The sequence below is a fragment of the Bufo gargarizans genome, chromosome 3 (assembly GCF_014858855.1).
Source record: "Bufo gargarizans isolate SCDJY-AF-19 chromosome 3, ASM1485885v1, whole genome shotgun sequence".
Classification (NCBI taxonomy): Eukaryota; Metazoa; Chordata; class Amphibia; order Anura; family Bufonidae; genus Bufo; species Bufo gargarizans.
In genome coordinates, this window is record NC_058082.1 from 188,569,293 (window position 1) to 188,594,775 (window position 25,483).

At 42.9% G+C, this 25,483-nt stretch overlaps 1 protein-coding gene across 3 annotated transcripts in view; it reads right to left on the bottom strand.

Annotated features, from left to right (window-relative positions):
* Positions 1-25,483, bottom strand: part of UGGT2 (UDP-glucose glycoprotein glucosyltransferase 2) — a 421,287-nt gene that overhangs the window by 125,784 nt on the left and 270,020 nt on the right. For all 3 annotated transcript variants that reach the window (XM_044284938.1, XM_044284937.1, XM_044284939.1), the window contains exons 26-28: positions 23,933-24,012; positions 15,537-15,726; positions 12,358-12,516 (exon numbers count right to left, since the gene is read on the bottom strand). In XM_044284938.1, coding sequence (XP_044140873.1) covers positions 12,358-12,516; positions 15,537-15,726; positions 23,933-24,012 — 429 coding nt within the window. The remainder of the gene's footprint in view (positions 1-12,357; positions 12,517-15,536; positions 15,727-23,932; positions 24,013-25,483) is intronic.

The following is a 25,483-nucleotide window of genomic DNA, read 5'->3' on the forward strand; positions in this document are numbered from 1 at the left end:
AAAATACAATACTTGGAGAAAAAAAATATCACTTACCTGGTGCCCAAATTATCTTTTCAGCTGCAGATCTGCTCATTTCTGAGCTTCTCTTCACTCATCCAAGATGGCTCCCCGCTTCTCAAACTAGCTGATGCACACTGTGCATTTGGTAGACCATGTGTCACTTCCTGTTGCCCTCAGATTGACCACCACTGGTCATGTGAACAATTCTGGCTAATTCTGAAGGCAGGGATGGGCAAGCAGGAAGAGCCTTGGATTACCAAATGCACAGTATGCATCAGGTAAGTCTGAGATGGGCTGCGGCCATCTTGGATGGCAGAAAATTTGGCAGATCTGCAGCTGAAAAGATGCAAAAGAAGATCACCAGGTAAGTGTTCTATTTGCTCCCCAGTTAACCTCTTAATAATCACGTTAAAATTGAGAAAACCCTCCCAAAAATGTCACTTTTTTCTCTCTGCTTGGACTTTAGCTGTCATTGTGGTCTTGTATGAGAGCCTGGAATGCCAGTTTGCACATTTCTGTCTGCTACTATTTAGTTTTTTTGGGGATTAAGTTAATTTTCATGGCAAAGAAGGACTATGCAATTCATCTGATCACTCTTCATAACATTCTGGAGTATATGCAAATTGCTATTATAAAAACTTAAGCAGCAACTTTTCCAATTTCCAATATTTATGTAATTCTCAAAACTTTTGGCCACGACTGTACAATAGGGCTGGAGGGGTTAAAAATAAATAAATTAACTCACCTTAATCCACTTGTTTGCGCAGCCCGGCTTCTCTTTTGCTTTCATCCGTGAGGAAAAGGACCTGTGGTGACGTCACTGCGCTCATCACATGATCCAGCACCATGGTTATGGACCATGTGATGAGCACAGTGATGTCACCACAGGTCCTTTTCCTTACAGATGAAGGCAGAAGAGAAGCCGGACTGCGAGAACAAGTGGATTAAGGGGAGTTAAATTATTATTATTTTTTTAACCCCTCCAGCCCTATTGTACTATGCATTCTGTTGTAAGTTGCTATTATTTTGCCTTATAACCATGTTATAAGGGAAAATAATACAATCTACACAACACCTAACCCAAACCCGAACTTCTGTGAAGAAGTTCAGGTTTGGGTACCAAACATGCCGATTTTTCTCACACGCGTGCAAAACGCATTACGTTTTGCACTTGCGCTGAAAAATCGCGCATGTTCCCGCTTCTTTACCCGCAACGCCCATGTGAAACCAGCCTTAGGTGGTTAATGTGATTTTTTTCACTTGAACCAGAGGGTCAAGGAGAAATGTTTTTAGACTGGTTCCATTTGGTTTAGTGAATTTGGGGGTTTTGAACCTTATTCTCTGCATTTTGTGCAGTGTTTTAATGACTGTACTTTTAACTTCTTGTGGTGAAACCAACCTCGCCACTGGGTTTTGGAGGGGCCTGTTTACCAGCCTCTTGCCTCAGGATTATGGCCCATACTAACTTTAAAGGAGAAGACAGACCGGCCGCACAGCTTAAATCTGTCTTTGGAATTGTATTTTATGTTATGTGAGGGTACCCAGATAGCTAATTTTATTGTATTTGTGTAGTCTGAGTGCCATTCACCTAATAATATGCACTCAGACTTGAGCTATCTGGGGATGTGTTAAATGTCTGTGTTTACTGTAAGGGTGTGACATTGTATGTTTAAATGGTGATTTCTGTTCTGTTGTCCCCACATGTGTATTGGCAATTTCCCTTTGTCCTGAGAGATAATTGAATTGCTCCTCGGGTGTCTCCAGGGCAGAGAGGAGGAAACCATGATGCATTGTGGGGATGTATTGTGTCTGTGTATCCTGAATTGCTGCATATCTGTCCTGTGTCACAGTCTTCCATCTGGTCCCCTAGGGGTGTGTACACCAGATGGGGACCTGCATAAATACAGGCGGGTAGCCCTCAATAAAGTGTGCCTGTTTTATCCTTCATCATGTTGAGGCTGGTGTTTGGGTAACTGATCAACACTGGGGGATTGCTAGACGCTGGAGATTTGCTATACTCCCCTGGCTTTACTACTAGCTCTTGTAAGAGCTGTTCCTGCTCTCTAGTTTTAGGAGAGGTTCACCCACTGGAGCCTTGTCGTAGGTCCAGGAGACGGTGAGACCTCAACCAAGCTTCTGCGGTTCGTGGGGTCGGCAGTGCGTACGGTGTCAAGTGGAGTGCTTGGAGTCCTCGGAAAGCACTAGGAGCATCAATCAACGGAGGTACCCGGTCGGGGTGCCAGGAGATCCGTTACATTTGGTGGCAGCAGTGGGATGGCGTCCTAGTGAGAGGAGAAGCAGCTCGGAGACACCGTTCGTGAATTTACTAAATTGAGGGAAACGCTAGTATCCGTACAGCGCCCCTGGCTACAGCAGGATGGAATCGGCTAGTCTTCAGACAGCGTTCTATGATGAGGAGGAGGAGGCAGGGATGCAGACAGAACGGAAGTCTGGTATGATGCCCTGGAAAATGCCCAGCGGCAGCTAGGCGAGAGTCTCCCCAGTTATGAGCAGCGGCTACAGAAGCGTGTGGCGATGCGGATGGGTCTCTTGGGAGAGCAGCCCCTGGATGACTGGTAACAGAGCTCCAGAACCTGGTATGTAAGGAGCTTTGGCTAGAGGACGCTTACCAGGGCCTAAGGTGGCATGTCATTCAACATTCCCCCTGGATGGCTGAGCACGACAGACCCGAGGGTGAGGATTATGATGGACCTGGGTTACTATGGGATGCCTTGGAGGAGGACATTGATCTTGGCAGCACGGAGGAGTCTAGGTTTTGGGACATCTACGACTACCGGATGGGCATGCATGTTTATGCTGACGGAAGGGAGGTAAGTAAAGACATGACCCACCTGGTAACAAGGGAGTGGGAGCTGGAGCAGACCTACCAACACCTGCTCAGCTCCGTTCATCCCCAACCTACTCGACAAGCAGAGCCAGATCTGCCCTCCTACAACTGGGAAGACTTGCCGGTGATAACCCCTGCTTTCCTACCAACTCCCAAAGTAGGGAACTTCATCGACTGGTTCTGGGAAGACCTCCCAATGGCTGGTGGAGATGGGACCGAGGTCTCTCCACCGGCCCTACAGAGATGCTGGGCAGTCGGCCCAGATCCCCAATGGCAGCCGGAGTTTCAGGGAGTTGAGACAGTTGGTCTGACTCCCCAGCAGCAGTGTGTTGTAAAGAGAGAAGAGCCAACCGATCTCTCTCCCCAACCACAGGGGGACAGCACCCCTAACTTAGATGGTACAGATGGGACCGCGGTCTCTGCACCAGGCCTACCGGGATGCTGGACGGCCGGTACAGAGTCCCCATCGACCCCGCAGAAATGCCAGGAGGAGGAGGTAAGTGATCCCTCCTCTCGACAGCTGATCCGCAACAAGGTCCGGGGGTAGGATTCCCTGACCCCATCCCAGCGGAAGAGCTGGCATCTGGGAAGAGCGCAGTTGGCCTCTGTCCGCCTCTATCCTCTTCTCCAAAGGCTGACTCCACACCGGCTTCCCCAGCGGAAGAACTGGCATATGGCCAGAACACAGTTGGCCACTGCCCTCCCCTATCTTCTTCTCCAGAGGCTGACTTTCCACAGGCTACCCCTGCGGAAGCGCTGGCATCTGGGCAGAGCGCAGTCGGCCTCTGCCCTCCCCTATCCTCTTCTCCAGAGCCAGACTTCCCACAGGCTACCCCAGCGGAAGAGCTGGCATTGGGGCAGAGCGCAGTCGGCCTCTGCCCACCAAGTACCTACAGATCCAAGCTAGAGAGCCACAAGGAAGCAAGGAGTCGCAGATGCCTACTCAACAGCTGGGGACATACAGAACAGAGCCAGGCCCCAAGAGTCAACAGGTCCAGTATTGGGTTGTGGTTGGACTGCCAGACTAACTCAGGTACTGACCGTAAGGACAGGTATCTGGTTAGTCTTCCCTGGGTTTTGGAGGGGCCTGTTTACCAGCCTCTTGCCTCAGGATTATGGCCCATACTAACTTTAAAGGAGAAGACAGACCAGCCACACAGCTTAAATCTGTCTTTGGAATTGTATTTTATTTTATGTGAGGGTACCCAGATAGCCAATTTTATTGTATTCGTGTAGTCTGAGTGCCATTCACCTAATAATATGCACTCAGACTTGAGCTATCTGGGGATGTGCTAAATGTCTGTGTTTACTGTAAGGGTGTGACATTGTATGTTTAAATGGTGATTTCTGTCCTGTTGTCCCCACATGTGTATTGGCGATTTCCCTTTGTCCTGAGAGATAATTGAATTGCTCCTCGGGTGTCTCCAGGGCAGAGAGGAGGAAACCATGATGCATTGTGGGGATGTATTGTGTCTGTGTATCCTGAATTCTGCATATCTGTCCTGTGTCACAGTCTTCCATCTTGTCCCCTAGGGGCGTGTCCACCAGATGGGGACCTGCATAAATACGGGCGGGTAGCCCTCAATAAAGTGTGCCTGTTTTATCCTTCATCATGTTGAGGCTGGTGTTTGGGTAACTGATCAACACTGGGGGATTGCTATACGCTGGAGATTTGCTATACTCCCCTGGCATTACTACTAGCTCTTGTAAGAGCTGTTCCTGCTCTCTGGTTTTAGGAGAGGTTCACCCACTGGAGCCTTGTCGTAGGTCCAGGGTGGGTAGGAGACAGTGAGACCTCAACCAAGCTTCGGCAGTTCGTGGGGTCGGCAGTGCGTACGGTTTCAAGTGGATTGCTTGGAGTCCTCGGAAAGCACTAGGAGCATCTATCAACAAAGGTACCCGGTCGGGGTGCCAGGAGATCCGTTACACTTGTATTGCTTATTTGTGTTGTATTTATACTCCTATTGATTAAATTTGATAAATGGAGATGCTGTTCTGTTCATACAAGTACTTTTACTAAAATTTTGTTTTTGTCCAACACTGAACATCATTTTGTTTTTCAGTTATGAAGTTCAGTATGATCAACACTCATTTAAAAGCAGCCAGATTTATGGTTTCTTTTTTTCTGATACAAAGGTCCAAATGCCCTGAATAGACAGACATATGACTAAATGCTAAAAAATCTGGCTTCTTGCAGCCAGCACTATGGGAAGCTTAAAGGAAATGTGTCACCAAAAATGTTATCTGTAAGTTAAAACTAGATAAGAACACCTCTGCTTTTTCCTAATCTAATCTGTTTTTATTTTCAGAGTGCAGATTTTTATTATATTTTTATTCCATTTCTTGAACATGATTATCTTGCCTGAGCTGTTCTTAACAGCATTTAGAAAGCATTAAGAAAATTGCTTTACGGCATTCCCAATGTCCATAGACACAAGGGTCTGGAGGGGACCTCATTAACTTCTATGGGAGAGTTTTCTAGGCAGCTCTGTGACCTGTGCAGAGGTCATTGTACAAGGAAAGAATAGATAAGCGTTGACTATTACCTACTGTGAATGGGGGATCCTGTCTGAGGCTACTTTCATATCTGTGTTTTTGTTGGATCAGTCATGGATCAGCAAAAATGCTTCAGTTACTGATCCGTTATGAGCAGATCTGGTTGTATTATCTCTAAAATGGCCAAGACGTATCCGTCTCTAAAACCATTGTAAGTCAATGGGGGACAGATCAGTTTTTTTTTGTGTCCGAGAAAACGGATCCTTCACCATTGACTTACATTGTGAGTCATGACGGATCCGTCTTGATCAGCTTGCAGCGCTTTTGTGTGCATTATGGAACGCAATGAAATAGAATGGAATGCATTCTGGTGCGCTCAGTTCACTTCAGTTCAGATTTGTCCCCATTGACAATGAATGGGGACAAAACTTAATTGTTTCCCCCCTATGACGAATCTCAATAGCGGAAAGGAAAATGCTGATGTGAAAGTAGCATTATCTATACACATAGGTGATATCATTACAGGCAGGATTAGAATTACAGATACGCAGATAACTGCAGTAAAGTGATCTGTACAGACCAAGAAGTGGCGCCTATTATTAGGCTTAGTGGCCAGTGCAAAAACTACAGGATTTTACTGTGTTTGTTTAAATATAGATATTGACATTGAGAATAAAACTAACATCACCAAAAATTACTGCAATTAGGTGGGGGAGCCTTTGGTTCACTGTGGGCCCCTTTCCCCACGGGCCTCATAGCAGCTGTGTGGTCTGTCTCTATTGGAGGTACACCACTGCATGGAGGTTCTTTGCCTGGTTACATGACCCTCTATCAGCAGGCATTTTTTGACAGCACAAAAGACCAAGCAAAGAAGGGGGCATAGGGGTGGGCTATATGGCCTAAAATCTATAATGCAATATAATTTTAAGCATGTGCAATATGCGATATATATTGTGATATATTCTATATTTTTTACTTTTTATTTAATAACTATTAGAATCCATAGGGGCTAGAACCCTTGTCCTATTCACCATAATAAAGCTCTATTAGGGTAAATAAGACTTCACACTCTCCCTGCTGCCCTGTGCGTAGTGCACACAGCAGCAGGGAGATTACCATGGCAGCCAGGGCTTCAGTAGTGTCCTGGCTGCCATGGTAACCGATCGGAGCCCTGCGATTACACTACTGAGGCTCCGATCAGAAGCTGCCAGCCTGGGGCCACTGCCACCAATGATTTAATCGTGAGTGGGGAGGGCGCAATTAATATAATACTTAAAAGAGGGGGAGTAGAAGGGAGGGGCTGTGGCCACTGCGCCACCAATGAATATAGTTAATATGCCTGAATACAAACATAGCCTGCATGTGCCGGCCATATCCCATACCTGGCCTCTATTAGTACACGCCGTGATCCGCTGCAATTAACCCCTCAGGACCTCTCTGTTCTCATTGGTGGCAGAGTGGCCCAAGTCCCTCCCCTCCTCCTCTCTGTTCTCATTGGTGGCGGAGTGGCCACAGTCCCTCCCCCCTCCTCCTCCTACTCTGTCCTCATCCGTGGTCAGCGGCAGCCGCACACAGGGGGGAGGGAGGGACTCCCTCATTTTCCATTGTGCCGACTCAGGAAAACATGGTGCGTGCCGAGAGCGGCACATGCCATGTTCTACCGCAATATGGAGATATAAACAAAATCTCTATAGTTGGCCAAATTTATATTGTTTATATCGCATATGGTCTATATCGCCCACTCCTAGGGCATACCTCATGAAATATAATAAATGGGACAGAATTTCAACAAAGGCTATTTTAGTAAATGCCATATAATAATCTTGCAAATACATTGGTGAACAATAACCAGAATGTGGCTTACAAGTTCACTTAGTAAGGCTTACAATAAAGGAGTTGACCCATTTGGGGCATTGATGCCATATCACTCGGCTAATTCAGGAACTCCTATAGTAATGAATGGAAAGTATGCGTTGCATGTGTGGTGAGCTCTCCTTCACTTCGGGGGCCTGTTCTGGAGACAGGAGAGGGTCCCAGAGGTGGGATCTGCAGCTATCTGACACTGATGGTATATCCTAGCGATAGGCCATCAATGTTCCAGATGGGAATACCCCTTTAACACAGATAGCAGGAGCTTGATGAGATTTGCCACCATTTAACCTTTAAATCCAAGTGACAAACTCTTTCTAAACTTATTAAACTGAGATAAAAGTTTTTTTACACAGCACTGGTACTTGCAATAAAATGGTAATTTGACCAGACTTTTTAGATTCTGGACTCTGTTCTATGTTTTTATGTGTAATACATGTCAGATTATCCCCCCGGATTGCTAGCAGCAAATTGCTTATTGTACTCTTCTATGTTATACGGTTCTGAAACGCAGTAGCTGAAATCATTGTAACAGATTCATAACCCACCATTACACCACGGTGATGCTTGCTCGGTATCTGTGAAGTACAACTATTTCCTGTATTGTTTATTTTACATTTGACTAAAGAGCAATACGGAAAACCATCCACGCAAATAAAAGCAAAGTACATACTTATCTAATGTAGGGGAATAGGAAGAGATCCAAAAACCATCATGTCTGTGCAGCTGCATTCTATCATATGGTGAAAACAAAGCAGCATTATAGCTATGAGGTCAGGTTTGCTATTATTACTGCTCTGCTGAGTAAGCGGTTACAAATGTGTTCTCCAGGAATATGAGAACAGCAAATCTGGGACACAACTAGGGCAAAGCTGGAGCACCATTAGGATAGATTACTCCATGCTGCATAATATAAAATCCAAATCTGGCATTTTATCTAGTCTGTCAAAAGCAAACCTTTCTATTAAAGCATTGAAATATACCGTCATTACCTTGCTATTCTATTCTACATTTATACTGTATGTGCAGCTATTTTGGAAACACAGTGGGATCCACACATGCTGCTTAGCCAAGGGGTTTTAAAGGAAATTACTAACCAAAAGTTGCCACGTTTAAAATGTTAGCCAAAGTTTGTTAATGATATTTTAACAAATAGACATTCATTTTGTTGCCCCTGGCATTTTTGCAAAGCTGGGAACAGGATTTTGGTCGTCACTACCGCAGTAATTTATTTTAGTATAAGCTGCTAATAAAGTATCCGTTTTAGAAATCAGTGTGAGGGTGCTCACACATGTTCAGGTTTGTTATGCAGATTTTGAAGCCAAACCAGCAGTATATTTAAAAAAAATAGAAGAAAAATCTGTCCTTAAAGGGATTCTGTCAGCAGGAAAATAGTTATTAACCTGGCTGACATAAGCGATGTGCTAATGTCAGCTGAACATAACTATATTAGTGCCATCTCACTGCCTGCCGCCGTTATTGAGAAAAACATATGCAAATGAGTCTCTAGGAGCAGGGGGGCGCTGCTCCTAGAGCCTCTGTTCTCCCACCTCTGGCCTTGCGCTACTACACTTGATTAACAGAACCAGGCAGCGCTGGTCTCCTCTTGCCGGCCCTGTCTGCCATGGAAATCTCGCGCCTGCGCCCGTCCCGTTTAGTATTCGGTGCAGGCGCTGTGAGTGAAGCCTTCAGCTGGCGAGTGTCCTTTACTCACTACTCCTGAGCCGAATACTGAATGGGACGGCGAAGGCGCGAGATTTCCACAGCAGACAGGGCCACAAGAGAAGACCAGTGCTGCTTGGCCCTGTCAATCACATGTAGTAGGGCGTGGCCAGAGGCGGGAGAACAGAGCCTCTAGGAGCAGGAGCAACGCCCCCCCTGCTCCTAAAGGCTCATTTGCATATTATAAAAGTTATTTTTTTCTCAATAACGGCGGCAGGCAGTGAGATGGCACTAATATAGTTATGTTCAGCTGACATTAGCACATCGCTAATGTCAGCCAGCTTAATACCCATTTTTCAGGTGACAGAAACCCTTTAATACTTTCTCTCCTCTTATGAGCCACATCACAGGAGTTCCATCACAGGAGCTCAATACCGGAAAAAAAGATCAGTTTTATCCTAATGCATTCTGAATGTTGAGCATTCCATTCAGGATGCATCAGTTCAGTCCCCCTTAAGTTTTTTGGATGGAGAAAATACCGCAGCATGCTGCAGTTTTCTCTCCAGCCAAACATACTGAACACTTGCCAGAATGTCGGATCCAGCATTAATTTACATTGAAGTGTATTAGTGCCGGATCCAGCATTAAGTATTCCGGCAAAACGGATCTGGCTTTCCGGTCTGCGCATGCGCAGACCTTTAAAAGTGAAAAATAATAATAATAATACTGGATCCGTTTCTCCGGATGACACCGGAGAGATGGATCCAGTATTTCAATTCATTTGTCAGACGGATCTGCATCCAGATCTGTATGACAAATGCCATCAGTTTGAGTCTGGATTGCTGGATCCAGCAGGCAGTTCCGGCGACGGAACTGCCTGCCGGAATCCTCTGCCGGAAGTGTGAAAGTACCCTTAAAGTGTCACTGTACTTTCACACAATTTTATTTAATTTAATAAAGAACAGTGTAACTAGCTAATTTCTGAAACACTTAAAAAATATTGCAAAATGAAGAATATTTTTCCAATACGGCGAATGGCGTAAAAAGGTCAAAATTGCCAATATGCAATTCTTTCATTGTAATAAAATGTGATCAAAAAGTCAAACACACTCCAAAATGGTATCATAAAAAACTACAGATTGTCCTGCAAAAAATGAGCCCCACACAGCTCAGTATATATAACTATAAAAAATGTATAGGGGTCAGAATAGGGTGATGCAAAAGTTTTAATTTATTTTTACACTATTTAGACATTTAAAAAAAAAAACTATACATATGGGGTATCACTGTAATCGTACTGACCAAAAGAATGAAGGGCATGGGTCACTTTTGCCACAAACAGAACACTGTGGGAACAAAACCCATAAAACGGTGGAGGAGTTACATTTTTTTTTCCCCAATTCCACCCCATTTGGAATTTTTTTACCGCTTCCCACCACACTGTATGCCATAATTAATGGTGGCATTAGAAAGTACAACTTGTCCCGTAAAAAATAAACCCTCATACAGCTATGTGAACGGAAATATGAAAAAGAAAGAAGGGAAGAAAAATGAAAACGCAAAAAGGAAAAAACCTCTAGTATCCTAAGGGTAAATGGGATAACCCCTTTGCATGCTGAGAATCAGAAATATGCGGATGCTAGATATTTGTTATAGAAATATAATTAGCCCCTTCAGGGCAGATCAAAATTTTAATTTTTGCAATTTTATTTCCTTTCTGCATATATACACTACTGCAATCTATGGGATGTTTACTGACTGCCTACAGCCTTGACAAGGCCTCAGGATGCCATAGTAACCAATCAAAATCCCACAATTTTGCCAAGGGGTCTCCAGTGCCTAGCCATCTGAATGGTTAACTGATTGGGATCAGACTTATCTCCCACCCTAGGTCATTGCAGCTGAGTCAGCTGTATTACATAGCCAGAGGCATTTGTTGTCTATGGAGTTGGCTCAGCTAGTTAGCCCGCTCTATACACCACTCCCACACATTGGATGTAAAATTACGGCCAGGTGTGGGGAAGGGTTGAGGGTGTAACATATAACTACAGATCCTATAACAAAAAGGATGTTGCCCCACTCCACCTTGACCAGCTTTGGCAGAGGGTTTAGAATAGGAATACAGATAATGCACACATTAGTCACAGAAAAAGGAGTAAGGCTACTTTCACACTAGCGCTTGATCGGATCCGTTCTGAACGGATCCGATCATATTAATGCAGACGGAGGCTCCGTTCAGTACGGATCCGTCTGCATTAATAACTTAGAAAAATTTCTAAGTGCGCAAGATGCCTGAGCGGATCCGTTCAGACTTTCAATGTAAAGTCAATGGGGGACGGATCCGCTTGAAGATTGAGCCATATGGTGTCATCTTCAAGCGGATCCGTTCCCATTGACTTACATTGTAAGTCTGAACGGATCCGCTCGCCTCCGCACGGCCAGGCGGACAGCTGAACGCTGCTTGCAGCGTTCAGCTGTCCGCCTGGCCGTGCGGAGGCGAGCGGAACGGGGGCTGAATGCCGCCAGACTGATGCAGTCTGTGCGGATCCGCTCCATTCAGACTGCATCAGGGCTGGACGGAGGCGTTCGGGTCCGCTCGTGAGCTCCTTCAAACGGAGCTCACGAGCGGACCGACGAACGCTAGTGTGAAAGTAGCCTAATAAAAACAGTGATGTTACAACACAAAGTTTACATGAAGACTATTGTCATAGTAAATTAAATCAACGCAACATTACAGCACAGGAATCATGCACACAGTGATGTCATAGTGTAGAGATAATGTACACCGTCATGTCAGATTATTCACATTATTATGTGAAAGTACATGGATCACCTACAGAAAAATAAATTATGTAAATAGCTATGTCACAGCCCATAAATAATTAACAAATTACTAGGAATATCAACTCTGAAGTCACAATACTGGAATTGTGCAAACAGTAATGTTACGATAATTGGAAAGTGGTAGATATGTTACGGAGAATGGTTTAACACCTTTTATTGGGATTGGAACGGTTCATGAGATGATGAATTGTATTTATCATGTAGAAGTCCCCTCCATCATAGGGTGCATATGAGACTGTTAAAGCGGTCATTGAGGAGGGTATTTTGATGAAGAACAGTGGACAAATTCAAGCTATTTTGCAAATGGCGCATGACGGAATAAATGTTTGCTTTCTCTGTTATGCTATATGGATAAAAAGTAATATAAAAGTACTGACAGACTTCCTTTAAAGTACTGATTTCTTGTAATATAGGTACAATATAATAAGTGATAATACAGTATAATAAGTAACCCCACCAAAACCTCACTAAAAGACGCTTGGTTTTCAAGCTACACTGACAAGTGTGTAACTTATTAGAGGACCCACAAAACAGACATGGAATATTCAATGAATCTATAAAAAAATCTGTTACCCATGGGAATTTTAAGCCAATCACGCGGCAGATTTCGTAAGTCACACTAGGCAAATACTCACTAGGTTAGCCATCACTATAGTGTCTACCATGACTGGATCATTCTTCATGCCCAGATTGAACTGGAGACCTCTAGGTGGTTGTCCTGTTGTCACATCAAAACAGTGTCCTTCCAGTAACAGGTATTCCAATTCATAGTTTGCGTTAACAATCCCTTCCACCTGGAAAACAAAAAATATTCTGCCATGTTTTCTACTAGCCAGTTACAAAAATACACTGAGTTTCTTGGTGATCTGAATTAATAATTCCTTGACAACCCTACTTTTTCTTTGTACCAATTTTAATTAAGATGTCTCTCTGCTCTATTACTACTGTAGAATTATGTAGAAAATAATTTCAGTACAGGATTTGTAAAGCAAATCCAGACGATAGAGCAAATATGTTTTGAATGCAGATAACCTGCAGATATCACATCTGAGAATTCTTTTTCAATGGGTTTTGTCAGCAGCAAACTACCGTTCATCGACGGCAAATGACAGGAGGACATCTGGAAGAATAAAATGTACTACATTACTGCAAAATGCATAAAAAAAGAAATAAAAAAACAACGACTGTGACTGGAAAAAACAGGGAAGTTAATAACCCTGTAAAGAGGTGAGGTGTGTTTTTATGACATGAGCATAAAAAATATTGTTGTTTAAGAAAAAAAGTTCAAAACATGTAATTGTAGAAAAATTATTAACATAATGGGCAAATCAGAAACAAGTAATCAAATTAACACTATCATAAGCAAGTTACAAAAGGCATTACCTGGGAGCTGGATAACAATGCTAAGGATATTTAGCCAATGTATAAGCGGCACAGCTAGTAAGTGTTGAACTGTAAAAACGGGTATGAGCAAAGATGTACAGGTATGCTTGCAGTTTATTAAAGAGGTTTTCTAAGTTAAAGGGCTTTCCAGGATCATCTATCCATTGCCGTCACCGCCAGTGATTAGCCGTTTCAAGAGGTGGCAGTGCTGTTGCCTCCTTCTTGGCTAGAGATGTCACGTTCGAAGATCAGTTCTATGATCAAGTCAATAGGTCTGGGGTGCAATACCAAGCACAGCCACTACACAATGAATGGCACAGTGCTTGGTAAGCTGTGAAGCGGCGCAGACTCTTCAAACAGCTGATCAGTGGCGGTGCCTGGTGTCTGAACCCCACCAATCAGATATTGATGACCTTGTGTGAGAATAGATTATCAACACTATACTCCAGGAAAACCCCTTTAAATAAAAATAAACTCGGGTAGCCCCCGTAATTTGTTTATACTAACAAAAGAATGGATATTCCCCCCTGCTTTTTACAGAGCTGGTCTCCATTCCTCTCCACTGCTAACATCATGTTCCTGGATGCAGCGGTAAGGTTCTGTGCACACCGGTCACCATGCAGGCAATTTCTATGTTTAGCAGAACAGAGGATGTCATAGATCATGCCAGTGATTGGCGGCAGCAGCAGTGAACCGCTGCAGCCAGAAAGATTGTCAGCAGCAAAGAGAACTGGAGATCAAAACTCGGAGAGGAGAAAAGGGGTGGGTATAGATTATGTTGTTATTTTAGACCATTTACAGGGGCAGCCCTGTTTTTATTGAACTTGGACAAGCCCTTCAAATAAGCATGTGTTGGTTATATTTTAATTGAAATACATTTTGAACAGGTTGAAAATGTCAATGACTTTTTCATTTTTTTAATATATTTTTGAAAAGCACAGTAAATGCCTTAATGAATACTTATTTGGTTCTGGAAAGCAGTGGCTTAGAAATTGACGTCAATATCAGACTGTTGGTGGCTGCCAACACTTCTGCTCCAGTGGTAATGAAGGAGAAAAGCTAGCCAAACAGATTAGCTAGCTCTAGGCTGAACATGTATGTTTCTTGAACTAGAGGAGTACAGAAAGCCACTGTCAGATACCTAGTCCCCCCAAAAATATCCAAATTTATGATCCTTACTTCCTGTGAAAGCTGATGTTGAAGAAGAGTTAGAGACCCCCCACTTACACATTAGATGATCGGCCATTCTCGCTGACATTGGTGGTTTTATATGACATTTATCCAATTTGCATGGTTGACTGCAGATCCTCAGTGTTGAAACAAGTCTAGCATGCCAATACACTGTTCACACTGGCATCATGGGTTCCAAGATCCATGACAAATGTAGCAGATCTGTATTAAAAGGGTTTTGCAGCCTATTCTGAAAATCCCAGAGTCCTCAACTCCTATGGACTTGCCCTTCCATCACACCCCTGATGCTGCTGTTTCTGCCGTGGTCAGACTGGCTGGGGGCTCTTTCGCTCGGGTCCCAAATGGGTCTGTTCCTGAGTCTTTTTGCATTTGCATTATACAGCTGAACATGAAGCAAAAGAGTCTGCAGCCAGCCTGAGCGCAGTGGAGTGGCAATACTGGTGAAGCAAAAGGAAGGGTAAGCACAACAAAAACAACTTTTCCTCCGCAGGGTCTAAAGATTTTCAGAAAAACACAGAGAACCCCTTTAATTTTATTTTGCAATGGATCCTCGCATACCCATCTGACTAGATCCATAAGTTGTTTATTTGTCAGGGCCGGCTGAGTACTTGCGTATTCCAAATAGCAGTTTGAAGGTTAGGGCAGGCTGAGTACATGCGTAATCCAGGTCACAGTTCCAAGGTCGGGGAAGGCAGCAAGGAGCGGAATCGGAAGACAACCAAGGCTCGGTACACGGATATCCAGACGAGATCACCTTCACTGGTTACTAGCAAGGAATAACCTCAAAGCTCAGGCGAGGAGGTGGAACCACAGCCCAGCTAAATAGGGAGACTGATCAGCAACTTAGCCAGCACCAGGACAGCATTAACTCACTCAGTCCAGAAGGTAACTTTACAGTACTCTAATCCCAATTCACATAGGGAGAGCAGAGTGACGTCCGCACCTGCCCAGGAAAGCAAGACCACGGCAGGCATGGACCACCAGCATGACAACATCTCCTACTTGATGATTCTCTGCTGCAGCTTTCTTTTAACCTTAATACAAACTATAAATCCTATATGCCAGTGGGTTAACTACAATTTTGGAAAAGTCACATTTTCCCCATGCATTTCACATTGCAAGAGCTCAGGCAGATTTATTTCTAAATAATAATAAAAATTGACTTAATGGCTGTCACAATAGATGATAATCTGCAATGCAATGTTTCGGCCTGGCAGTAAAGTGCACTGTGGCGACTCACGTCTTGTAGATGAATGTTATCCAGATCACAGGAGCTGTGCACCACTTCCACAAGCCAGCTCTCCGGGGTGTTCATGTTCAGAGTTAGCAGAGGGGATTCAGGCATATCCAGGAACTTAGCTGATGGACCCGGAGAGAGACTGTTGTTGCTTAGAAATGTCAATTCTGGTTCAAGCACAAGACGATAGAAACTGGAAAGCAAATATAAATACAATGTGTTAAGATCTTGTAACTCGAAAATACATAAATCTGTCTGTAACTGGCAAAAAGGTTATTAATAGCTGAAATAAATCTAAATGAATGATTATCATTAGGCAATGATATTCGCACTGCTACAGACATCAGATTTTCTATACATCCACACTAATAGTAACCTCCGTGTTACTGTGTAAGCCCTGCACTGGTAATGATGTACATCACTAACATTCCCAAATACTGCTGTTGTGTGTCTAGGGAGAACTGTATTGGCCTGTGAATTTTCTCACTACTTATTACTTTCATGTAGTTTACATTTTGCAAATTGTCATACCATGGCATAGACTGACAGCTTTCACTGCCAGAATTAACTACCCTGACTTCCATGTCTATAGGGATATTCCAATTCTTAGCAGACACTTCCATAAGAAATGGGTTTTCTGTTTGTTTGTTCTTTGCTCAGTATTCATAGGAAGCACATTATTTATTTTAGCAGTACTATGACATTGAAAATTAAATGTTTTTTTCAGGCTTTACTATGTGATGGCCTATCCTCAGGATAAGCCATCACTAGCTGATTGGCAGGGCTCCAACACCCCACACTCCTGCTGATCAACTGTTAAGGTGTAGCTCCGTCATTAGAAGTCGGCGCTGGAGCTGCAGTGCTCTATCAACCTTGTAGTGGACAGTGCTGCTCGCATCAACTTAAATGGAAGCAGTGCTGCAGTAACAAATGCAGTCCACTACAAGATTGATGGAGCTGTGTAGGTCCGGTGCCGACTTCTGGCCGTGGAGTTACACCTGAACAGCTCATCTGCGGGGGTGCCACATCAACTAGTGATGGTCTACTCCATGCATGACATGCTGTAGGCTGATACCTTTAGGCTGTTCGGGCATGTTGGGAGTTGTAGTTTTGCAGCAGCTGGAGGGCCGCAGTTTGAGGATGCCTGGTCTACTCGGAGGGCTCTATGTCCAGACAATCCCTTTAAAGGGGTATTTCCATCACAGACAATGGGAGCATATCGTTAGGATATGCCCCCCATTGTCTGATAGGTGCGGGTCCCACCTCTGGGAAAATAAAAACTTTGCAATATTTTTATTTTAAAAAATCCTACAACTAACTCGATTTTGCATTCCCTCTGTCCTCAATGTGCCTTCTGTTTTACATGAAGTTTCCAGAAGCTTCAGAAGCTGAAAGCCAATATGACCTGTTGCCAAGCAGATCGCACAGCTCCTTACACTTTGCTAAGTGCAGCTCTAGCTGCAAAACGGAGACCCAGCTGCATCCAGGTTCATTGCTATATAACTGCCTTGCTCCGGTATCAGTCCTGCTGGTGTGTTTGGCTGCATTTTCATTATCTGTGGATTCTCTCTGTGTTTTGACCTGGCTTGCCTGAGCTATTCGCTGACCTTTAGCATGACCTCGTCTTCTGCTCCCGATTCCTGGCTGTGCCTGCAGCCTGCCTGTTATCAACCCAGATCCATCTTGAATATATCATTGCCCAGGCCTGCTCCCTGCAACTGGGGACCATGACCTTAGTATTCAACCAGTAAAGACGAAATCTCCTTGCAACTGCTAATGATGTACATAGAATGTTGTTCTGAAGCTGTTGCTGACTGTCATCTAGCTGGGGACCGGCATCCATACATATGGCAGATGCTGGCAGAAATGCTCTTCACAATTGCAGCTTCTAAGTTTCTTCAAGGGTTATTGCATTTATGACACACCTATATAAATGTGCATAGGGAAAGACTTGAAATTGAGACTAGTTCCCATGTACTGTGTTTAGAATTGAATAGAAAAAAAATGAAATCATGAGGCCAAACATATAAACCTCCAAACAGATTGCGAGGGAAACCAATTGATGGCAAGATCCACCAGGCACTGGCTTATGCTAAAGAAAACAATGATGTGATCAGCCAAAAGTTACAAGCCGAAATCCAAAAACTGCAGAAGCAGACATTAGAGTTTTATTAGTAGTTCAGCAATGAGCTTTGGGCCTCTCAAGTCAAGTGTTCACATCTCAAGATGAAGTAGGCTAACCAAAATTTTTAATAAACCTTAGAAGACCTACTTTCAAGTAGTCCTACTACCCATCCACAGAAAGTATTCAAAACACTATATTTTTTCAAAGTACTGTAGACACTGCTGCACTGTAATTTACTCAAATTAAAAAGGCTTGCCAGCACTCCATTAAAACATGAAATTGATGTCACTTCTTTAAAGTCTTTAAGCAGTAGACACTTCACTACATTTCAAACACTAAGACTTGTTCTTAGTCACAGCGGCTATGACTAAGTCTTTATTTGTTTGAAATGCATAAGCCTCTACTGCTGCCACTTGTGAGGTTTTTCAAGATATGACAATACATTTCTCCATTTTAATCGGAGTACTGGGGGGCATTTCTTTGTTTTGGATTATCACTCGTTTGTCTGATGCTGTCTTAGTAATATACCGCCTCCCCGCTCTGCACCCATGACCTGGCCAGAGGTGGATGCACGGCTGGTGAGCAGACTTTGGTTTTGGCTTATGTTTGCACTCTAAATTATTGCATGCATTCAGTACAGTTTGGCGTTTGCTGCGTACTCTGGTCATTTTATTCATCTATATATATATATATATATATATATATATATATATATATATATACACACACACACACACAGTACAGACCAAAAGTTTGGACACACCTTTAGTCACCTGAAATGGTTTTCACGTCACAGTTGTGCCCTGTCAGGTTTAATAAGTGGGATTTCTTGCCTTATAAATGGGGTTGGGACCATCAGTTGCGTTGTGGAGAAGTCAGGTGGATACACAGCTGATAGTCCTACTGAATAGACTGTTAGAATTTGCATTATGGCAAGAAAAAAGCAGCTAAGTAAAGAAAAACGAGTGGCCATCATTACTTTAAGAAATGAAGGTCAGTCAGTCCGAAAAATTGGGAAAACTTTGAAAGTAAGGGCTATTTGACCATGAAGGAGAGTGATGGGGTGCTGCGCCAGATGACCTGGCCTCCACAGTCACCGGACCTGAACCCAATCGAGATGGTTTGGGGTGAGCTGGACCGCAGAGTGAAGGCAAAAGGGCCAACAAGTGCTAAGCATCTCTGGGAACTCCTTCAAGACTTTTGGAAGACCATTTCAGGTGACTACCTCTTGAAGCTCATCAAGAGAATGCCAAGAGTGTGCAAAGCAGTAATCAAAGCAAAAGGTGGCTATTTTGAAGAACCTAGAATATGACATATTTTTAGTTGTTTCACACTTTTTTGTTATGTATATAATTCCACATGTGTTAATTCATAGTTTTGATGCCTTCATAGTCATGAAAATAAAGAAAACTCTTTGAATGAGAAGGTGTGTCCAAACTTTTGGTCTGTACTGTGTGTATATATATATATATATATATATATATATGTATAGAAAAATAAATAAATACTGCATGTACTTACATTACTGTTATATGCCATTTTCTGTTCATTTGTGATATATAGTTGCATAGTTACATATTAAATACAGTTGAAAACAGACATAAGTCCATCAAGTTGAACCAAGGGATAGGAGGGTACGCGTATTTTAGAATAGGGTGTGAGACCCATATTTCTACACATTTTCAGAACCATTAAAGTCATTTACTTTTAAGAATTAATCTCAGCCCTTTTTAAAACTGTCCACTGTTACAGCTGTAACCACATCCTGCCGAAGTCTACTCCACAGGATTGCAGTTCTTATAGTAAAGAAACTTTGGTGCCACTGTCTTTTGAGTGGATTTTACATGGAACAGCTTTTTTAGCATATTTTTTGTACAGACAATTTATATATTTGTATAGGTTATTCATGTCCCCGCTTAGATGTCTCTTCTCAAGACTAAATAAATGTAATCTTTTAATCTAACCAAGACCCTCCATGCCCCTTATCAGTTTAGTTGCTCTCCTCTGTACTTTTTCCAGCTGCAGTGCATCCTTTCTTTGTACTGGTGCCCAGAACTGAACTGCATATTCCAGATGAGGCTGCACCAACACTTTGTAAAGTGGTAATATTACACCCCTGCCTCGCAAGTCCATGCCTCGTTTAATGCATGACAATTAGGCTTGAGCGAATCGCGCTTTGGTTCATTCAAACACTTTGTTTTAATGCTGTCAAAATGTTTAAAATGTCCATGGAGGCAAAATTCATTTCACCCGATGTCTCGTGAGACTTCGGTGAATGAATTTGGTATTCCCTTCTGCATCTGTAAAAACATTTAATATTACTAATCCGAAGTGATGTTTCGTACCGGCTGGTACCTCGGTACCAAAACCAGACTTCGGATTGCTATTTTTAAAAGTTTTAAAAATGCTGAAATGAATACCGAATTCATTAACCGAAGTCTTGTGCGATTATGGTGAATAAATTTACTTGGTCTCCGTACAGTATTAAAATAAAGTGCTTGAACAAATCAACTTCGGATCTATGATTCGAAGCTCGAGTCGCTTAACGCTAATGTCAATATCCTGGTGGACTTAGAAGCAGCTGATTGACATTGTATGCTGTTATTTAATCTACAATCGACAAGGACACCCAAATCCTTCTCTACAAGTGACTCTCCCAAAGTTACATCCCCTAGGACATATGATGCACAGAGAATCTTACTGCCTGAATCCTTCATGTCTCAACCGACATCTGTTCTCAGGTCTCTTCCACACGTTCCCAATGTTGGTGCACACTGGTCAACTACGGCTTTTTCTTACCCACAAGTGTTCAATTAGGTTGAGGTCTGGGAACAGTGGGGACATCCTTTTCATACCCATAGTACTCTAGTGTACGAAGTAACTCATCTTGTAGGATACTACCATTGTTACCCTTTTGCTCGTTAGTGTATTTAAAGAATTGTTTGGGATTTGTTTTGCTCCCTTGCCACTTTACAGATTTTATTAAGCCCTTTGTAAATGTCAAAGGCTACAGCTAACACCTCAGATTTGTATTTTTTTAAGCGCCCTTTTTTTTTCATTTATTGCCCTTTTTAAAGTAACTGTAAGCCATGTAGGGTTTAATTTTAGCCGTTAATATTTGTTACCATCCCTGAATAAATTTTGAAGTGTATTTACCCAATGTGGATTTAAAGCTCTCCCATTTATCCTCAGTATTATTATGTGACAGTTGCTGCTCCCAGTCTATGCCCTGAGATGTTGCCCTCAACCCAGGGAAATCAGCCAGAGTTTGCTTCTTATAGTTCAGGGGAAATATAATGATATTGTGGTTACTTTGACCAAGTGTTTCACAAACAGTAACATTTCAAACAAGCTCTGCATTGTTAGAAATTACCAGATCCAAAAAGTGGTAGCGTCTACAACCTGGCCTATAGAGTGGTCCTGCAGCAAGATGAGGAATTTTCTCCCCTTTGCAGTTGAGGCAGAACCATTACCCCAAGTCAATGTCTGGGAAGTTAACTTCTCCCATTATGACCACTGTTTTGGCCTGTGCAGCCCGCTCTATTTGGTTATACAGTTGAACTTGTATCTCCTCTGTGATGTTAGGGGGTCTATAAATGATACCAAGTATTATTTTTTCAGAGTTTCTTTCCCTTTGTAATTCTACCCATAAGGTTTCAACATCCTCACCCACAATTGCCTCTTTCGCACTCGCCTTCATATCACTCCTCACATACAGGCACAAGTCACCGACTTTTCTACTGACCCTGTCTTTCCTAAAGAGTGTAAAACCCTGAATATTAACAGCCCAGTCAGGAGAAGAGTCCAACCATGTCTCAGCCACACCATCTACATTTATGTGATCCTCTAGTACTATAGACTCCATCTCCACCATTTTGCTTGCTAGACTTCTGGCATTTGTGAACAAACATTTTAAGTTACTATTTAATTTCCCATATTTAGTTGCCAGAATATCTGGGATTTTTTTTGGGTACCTTGGATGATATTGTTGGTTTGTAACAGGTCCATGTTACCACCAGCTATGTTTTTCATGGGTGTACATTTATGTCCAGTCACCTCCCTACTTCCCTCACTAACCCCAGCCCCCAATAAATCTATATTATCTCCTCCTATATCCCACTCTCTATCTGTCCCTTTATTCATATGACCCCCCCCCCCCCCCCAGATCCCAGTTTAAAGGCTCCTTCAGCCATCTAACCATTCTTTTCCCCAGAGCAGCTGCACCCTCCCCATTAAGGTGTAGCATGTACCTACTGTAGCTGACAGACAAGATGGCCCCGTTCTCCATGAACCCAAACCCTTCCTTCGTGCACTAGCCTCTAAACCACTTATTTAACTCCCTAAGCTCCCGCTGTCTTTCTAGTGGCGCTTGTGGCACTGGTAGTATTTCTGAAAACACTACATCAGAGCTTCTCTCCTAGTTTCCTAAAATCATTTTTTAAAGGACTTTCCATCTCCCCCTGACTTTGTCATTGGTACCAATGTGTACCATGACCGCTGGGTCGTCCCTAGCCCCACCCAGCAATCTGTCTATCCGATCCCAAATATGCCGAACACGAGCATCCGGAAGACAACACACTGTTCGGCATTCACGGTCTCTGCGACAGAGGACCCTGTCTGTTTGCCTAATAACAGAATCCCCTACCCCTGACCTTTGCTGCACTTCTCTGTTCATCCCTCCTGCAGCAGTCATCCTCCTGATTGCTAGGAGCAATGCCCTGCTGCAGTGTTGCTGGCCCTGGGCTTTCGTCCCCAATATCAGCCATGCAGGAATATTTACTCCCCTGGCACTTTCCCCTCTAGTGCTTCTTGTAAGGTTAACCCAAGTACTGACCCCATAGTCCTGATCTTGCCCTCCTCCACACACCTCCATTTCACTGACCCCTGCCAACACTGCCTGCACTGTGAGGTCTAAGCCTCTCTCCAGGTTTGCAATGCTTCTGCATGTTGCAAACTGAGCATTTAGATCCAGAATCTGGGCTTCCAAATATGCAACATGCTTGCATCTAGTGCAAATGCATTCACCCTCAAGTGGCTCTTCACAACATGCATACATTGCCCAGGACACACACTTCGTAGCATTGCCCATGGAGCACATGTTTAAATGGGGATAAACAGTAAAGAAGAAAAAAATAAATATTAAGTATGAAATTAAATTTAGACACCCGTCTGCTGTAATTGGAGAACTTGCTAGAGTCAAGCAAACAATGCACAAGGAAACTTGATCAAACACTGGTTCCTATAGGGTGTATTAGACACCCGGATCACACAGATAACTGTGTGGAGGGAAGCGTTCCCTCACGCAAATCGCCTGCTGAAGAGACCACTGCTATTACATTCAGCGATCTCCTCAGCAACATGGGAAGGATCAATTGCTATGCCATCACTCGTCCCCATGATCTACAGTGGTTTACTGGCGGTAGTACTGGCGGTAGATCGTAATCAGACAGTATGAACTGCCGCCGGCAAATCCTGATCTTTCAGCATGCTGAGAAATCTGGATTGTCGGATAAACAGGGGCGTTCACTGTGCAATTGGCAGCAATATTAGACTGCCAGATGATCGCTAATGAGCGTTACTACGAACGCTCGTTGGTGATCATAGGGCAGAAAGTCTCCTAAATCCTTGTGTTGAACTACAGCCTAGTGTTAGCTGATACACTTATCTGTAATTTTCTGAACTTTTCTTTTCAATTTTGCAGTACTCAGCAAAACCTCGCTGCAGTCACAAATCTCACTTGCAGTTTCTGTGGCTTAAAGCTCAATCAAGCTACAGGTGAAGCATTTTAACACCAGGTAGCAGCTTTTTTTTTTAACCTTTGTTGAAAACAATCACCCACTAGACAATATGCCCAAACAATATAACAAAAACACAGTTATCATTGCATATGGCCTAGTGTTAAACTATACACCTGTCATTTTCCTCACTTTTCTGTAATTTTGCAGTACTTAGCAAAATCTCACTGCAGTTGCAAACCTCGCTTGCATTTTCTGTGGCTTGAAGCTTAAAGTATAATATACCAAACAATAAGTTGATCAACAAAGATACACAAAAATTTTTTTTTACTAAATGTGTCTTTTTGTCCTATAATCTATAGTAATAGTATATTAAATGACATTTAGAAATTCTGACACTACCTTTTTTTATTTCAATAATTAAAAAAATACAATACACAAAGAAGTAGCGTCCATACTACGATAAAACACGTACATCTATGTGTAATAAAAGACATACTACAATCACAGTAAAATGAGCCAACATTAAATGAAGCTACCTTTTCAAGGGCATTTCTGATAATTTTGCTTTGCAATTCATGAACATGGTCAGTTTCATATTCATCAGACGGCTAATCACCTGAAAATGGATTAAAGCACATTAAGATTATCCAACCTCAGAATAAAAACCATACAGCAAAGGAGACATTCGTGGCACAACATTCTTAATATGGAATCAAGCAAGAGCAGCAATCACAGAAATACCAGTAATCAGTATTCTGTGTGGAACATCAACTGCTGAGATGAAAAACAGAACTATAAGAAGGACAATGTGATTAACAAGGTTGTCTGGTTTTGGGGAAAGGAAATCATAAACCCTATTAGGGGATATGATGGGAGAGGTCCCCGTTTCTGGATTCTCATTTCTTGGCCAGAGCAGTTACAAAGAATCTCTCTGGTCTGGAAGACCTCTCCTGCATTCAACCATTGATCTGGTCACTGTGTAACGCTTCATTTTTGTGGTGGCAGTGGCACTAATGAAAAACTAAGACTTACTGCCAGATTTCCCCACATATTACAGCAAATTGCTGAGGATCCCAGCGGGAAAACACTTTGTGATAAACTCATGGCCCTGCCAACATATAGGGATTCTCCAAAGTGGAAGAAATGTAACATTCTTCTTTACTGGCATTAAAGCAGGAATACACAACCTTTTCTTGTCCGAGGGTTACACTACCAGATAGATCATTCCCAAGGAGCACATATAAAGTTTAAAATGGGATATTCTCATCTGAAAAGACTGCATATATCATAAATATCCGATAGATTGAAGGTCACACCTGTTGGGAGAATAGGGCTAACCTCTTCATTGGTTTGCATTCTACAAGGATTACAGTACATGCATGAACACTTCTTTCTACATCGTATTTAAAGGAGTTGGCCACTTTCTGGCTACTGTTGACTAGTGACTATATGGCAAGTACTGTTATGCTGTATATGCAAGTACTAATATAACCTTTGTTGATATTCTGTGCAGTTTGCTATATTTCATAAGCCATGTCCCCTTGCTGTATATCAGTAAGTGACAGTCATCTTATATACACATTGGTCAACAGTAGCTAGAAAGTGGCTAACCACTTTAATGTGAGACAACGGTTTCACTACCCCTTTGTCACATTCTTAAGGCTAGTAACAGAGTTGGATCTTGACCACTTAGGAACCACCTAATGGTGGATTTGGTGATCTCTAAAACTGGGACACCCTTTCACTTCGTTTTCCTTCCCTGGAGGGATATCTGGCTTTCACTGTGTTGAAGACCCATAACTGGGGCTCCATGGTTATTTTGCATGTTACTGTTTCTCGGGGAGCTTTGCACTTTGGATTGCTGTGTTGAGACTCTTAAACTCTACTCTTTGTAGATTGTCTCCCCCAAGATCAGCTATTGTTTTGTTTGAATAGCAGCACACATGTATCATCATCTTTCCACCTCATCTGCTCTACCTTGGATTGCCATGCAGTGCTCAGGAGAACCCCCATGGTCTTTATATACAGGGATCACAGAGATGGCCACACAGTGCACCATTAGTACTTCTTCTCTCCCTACTCAAGTC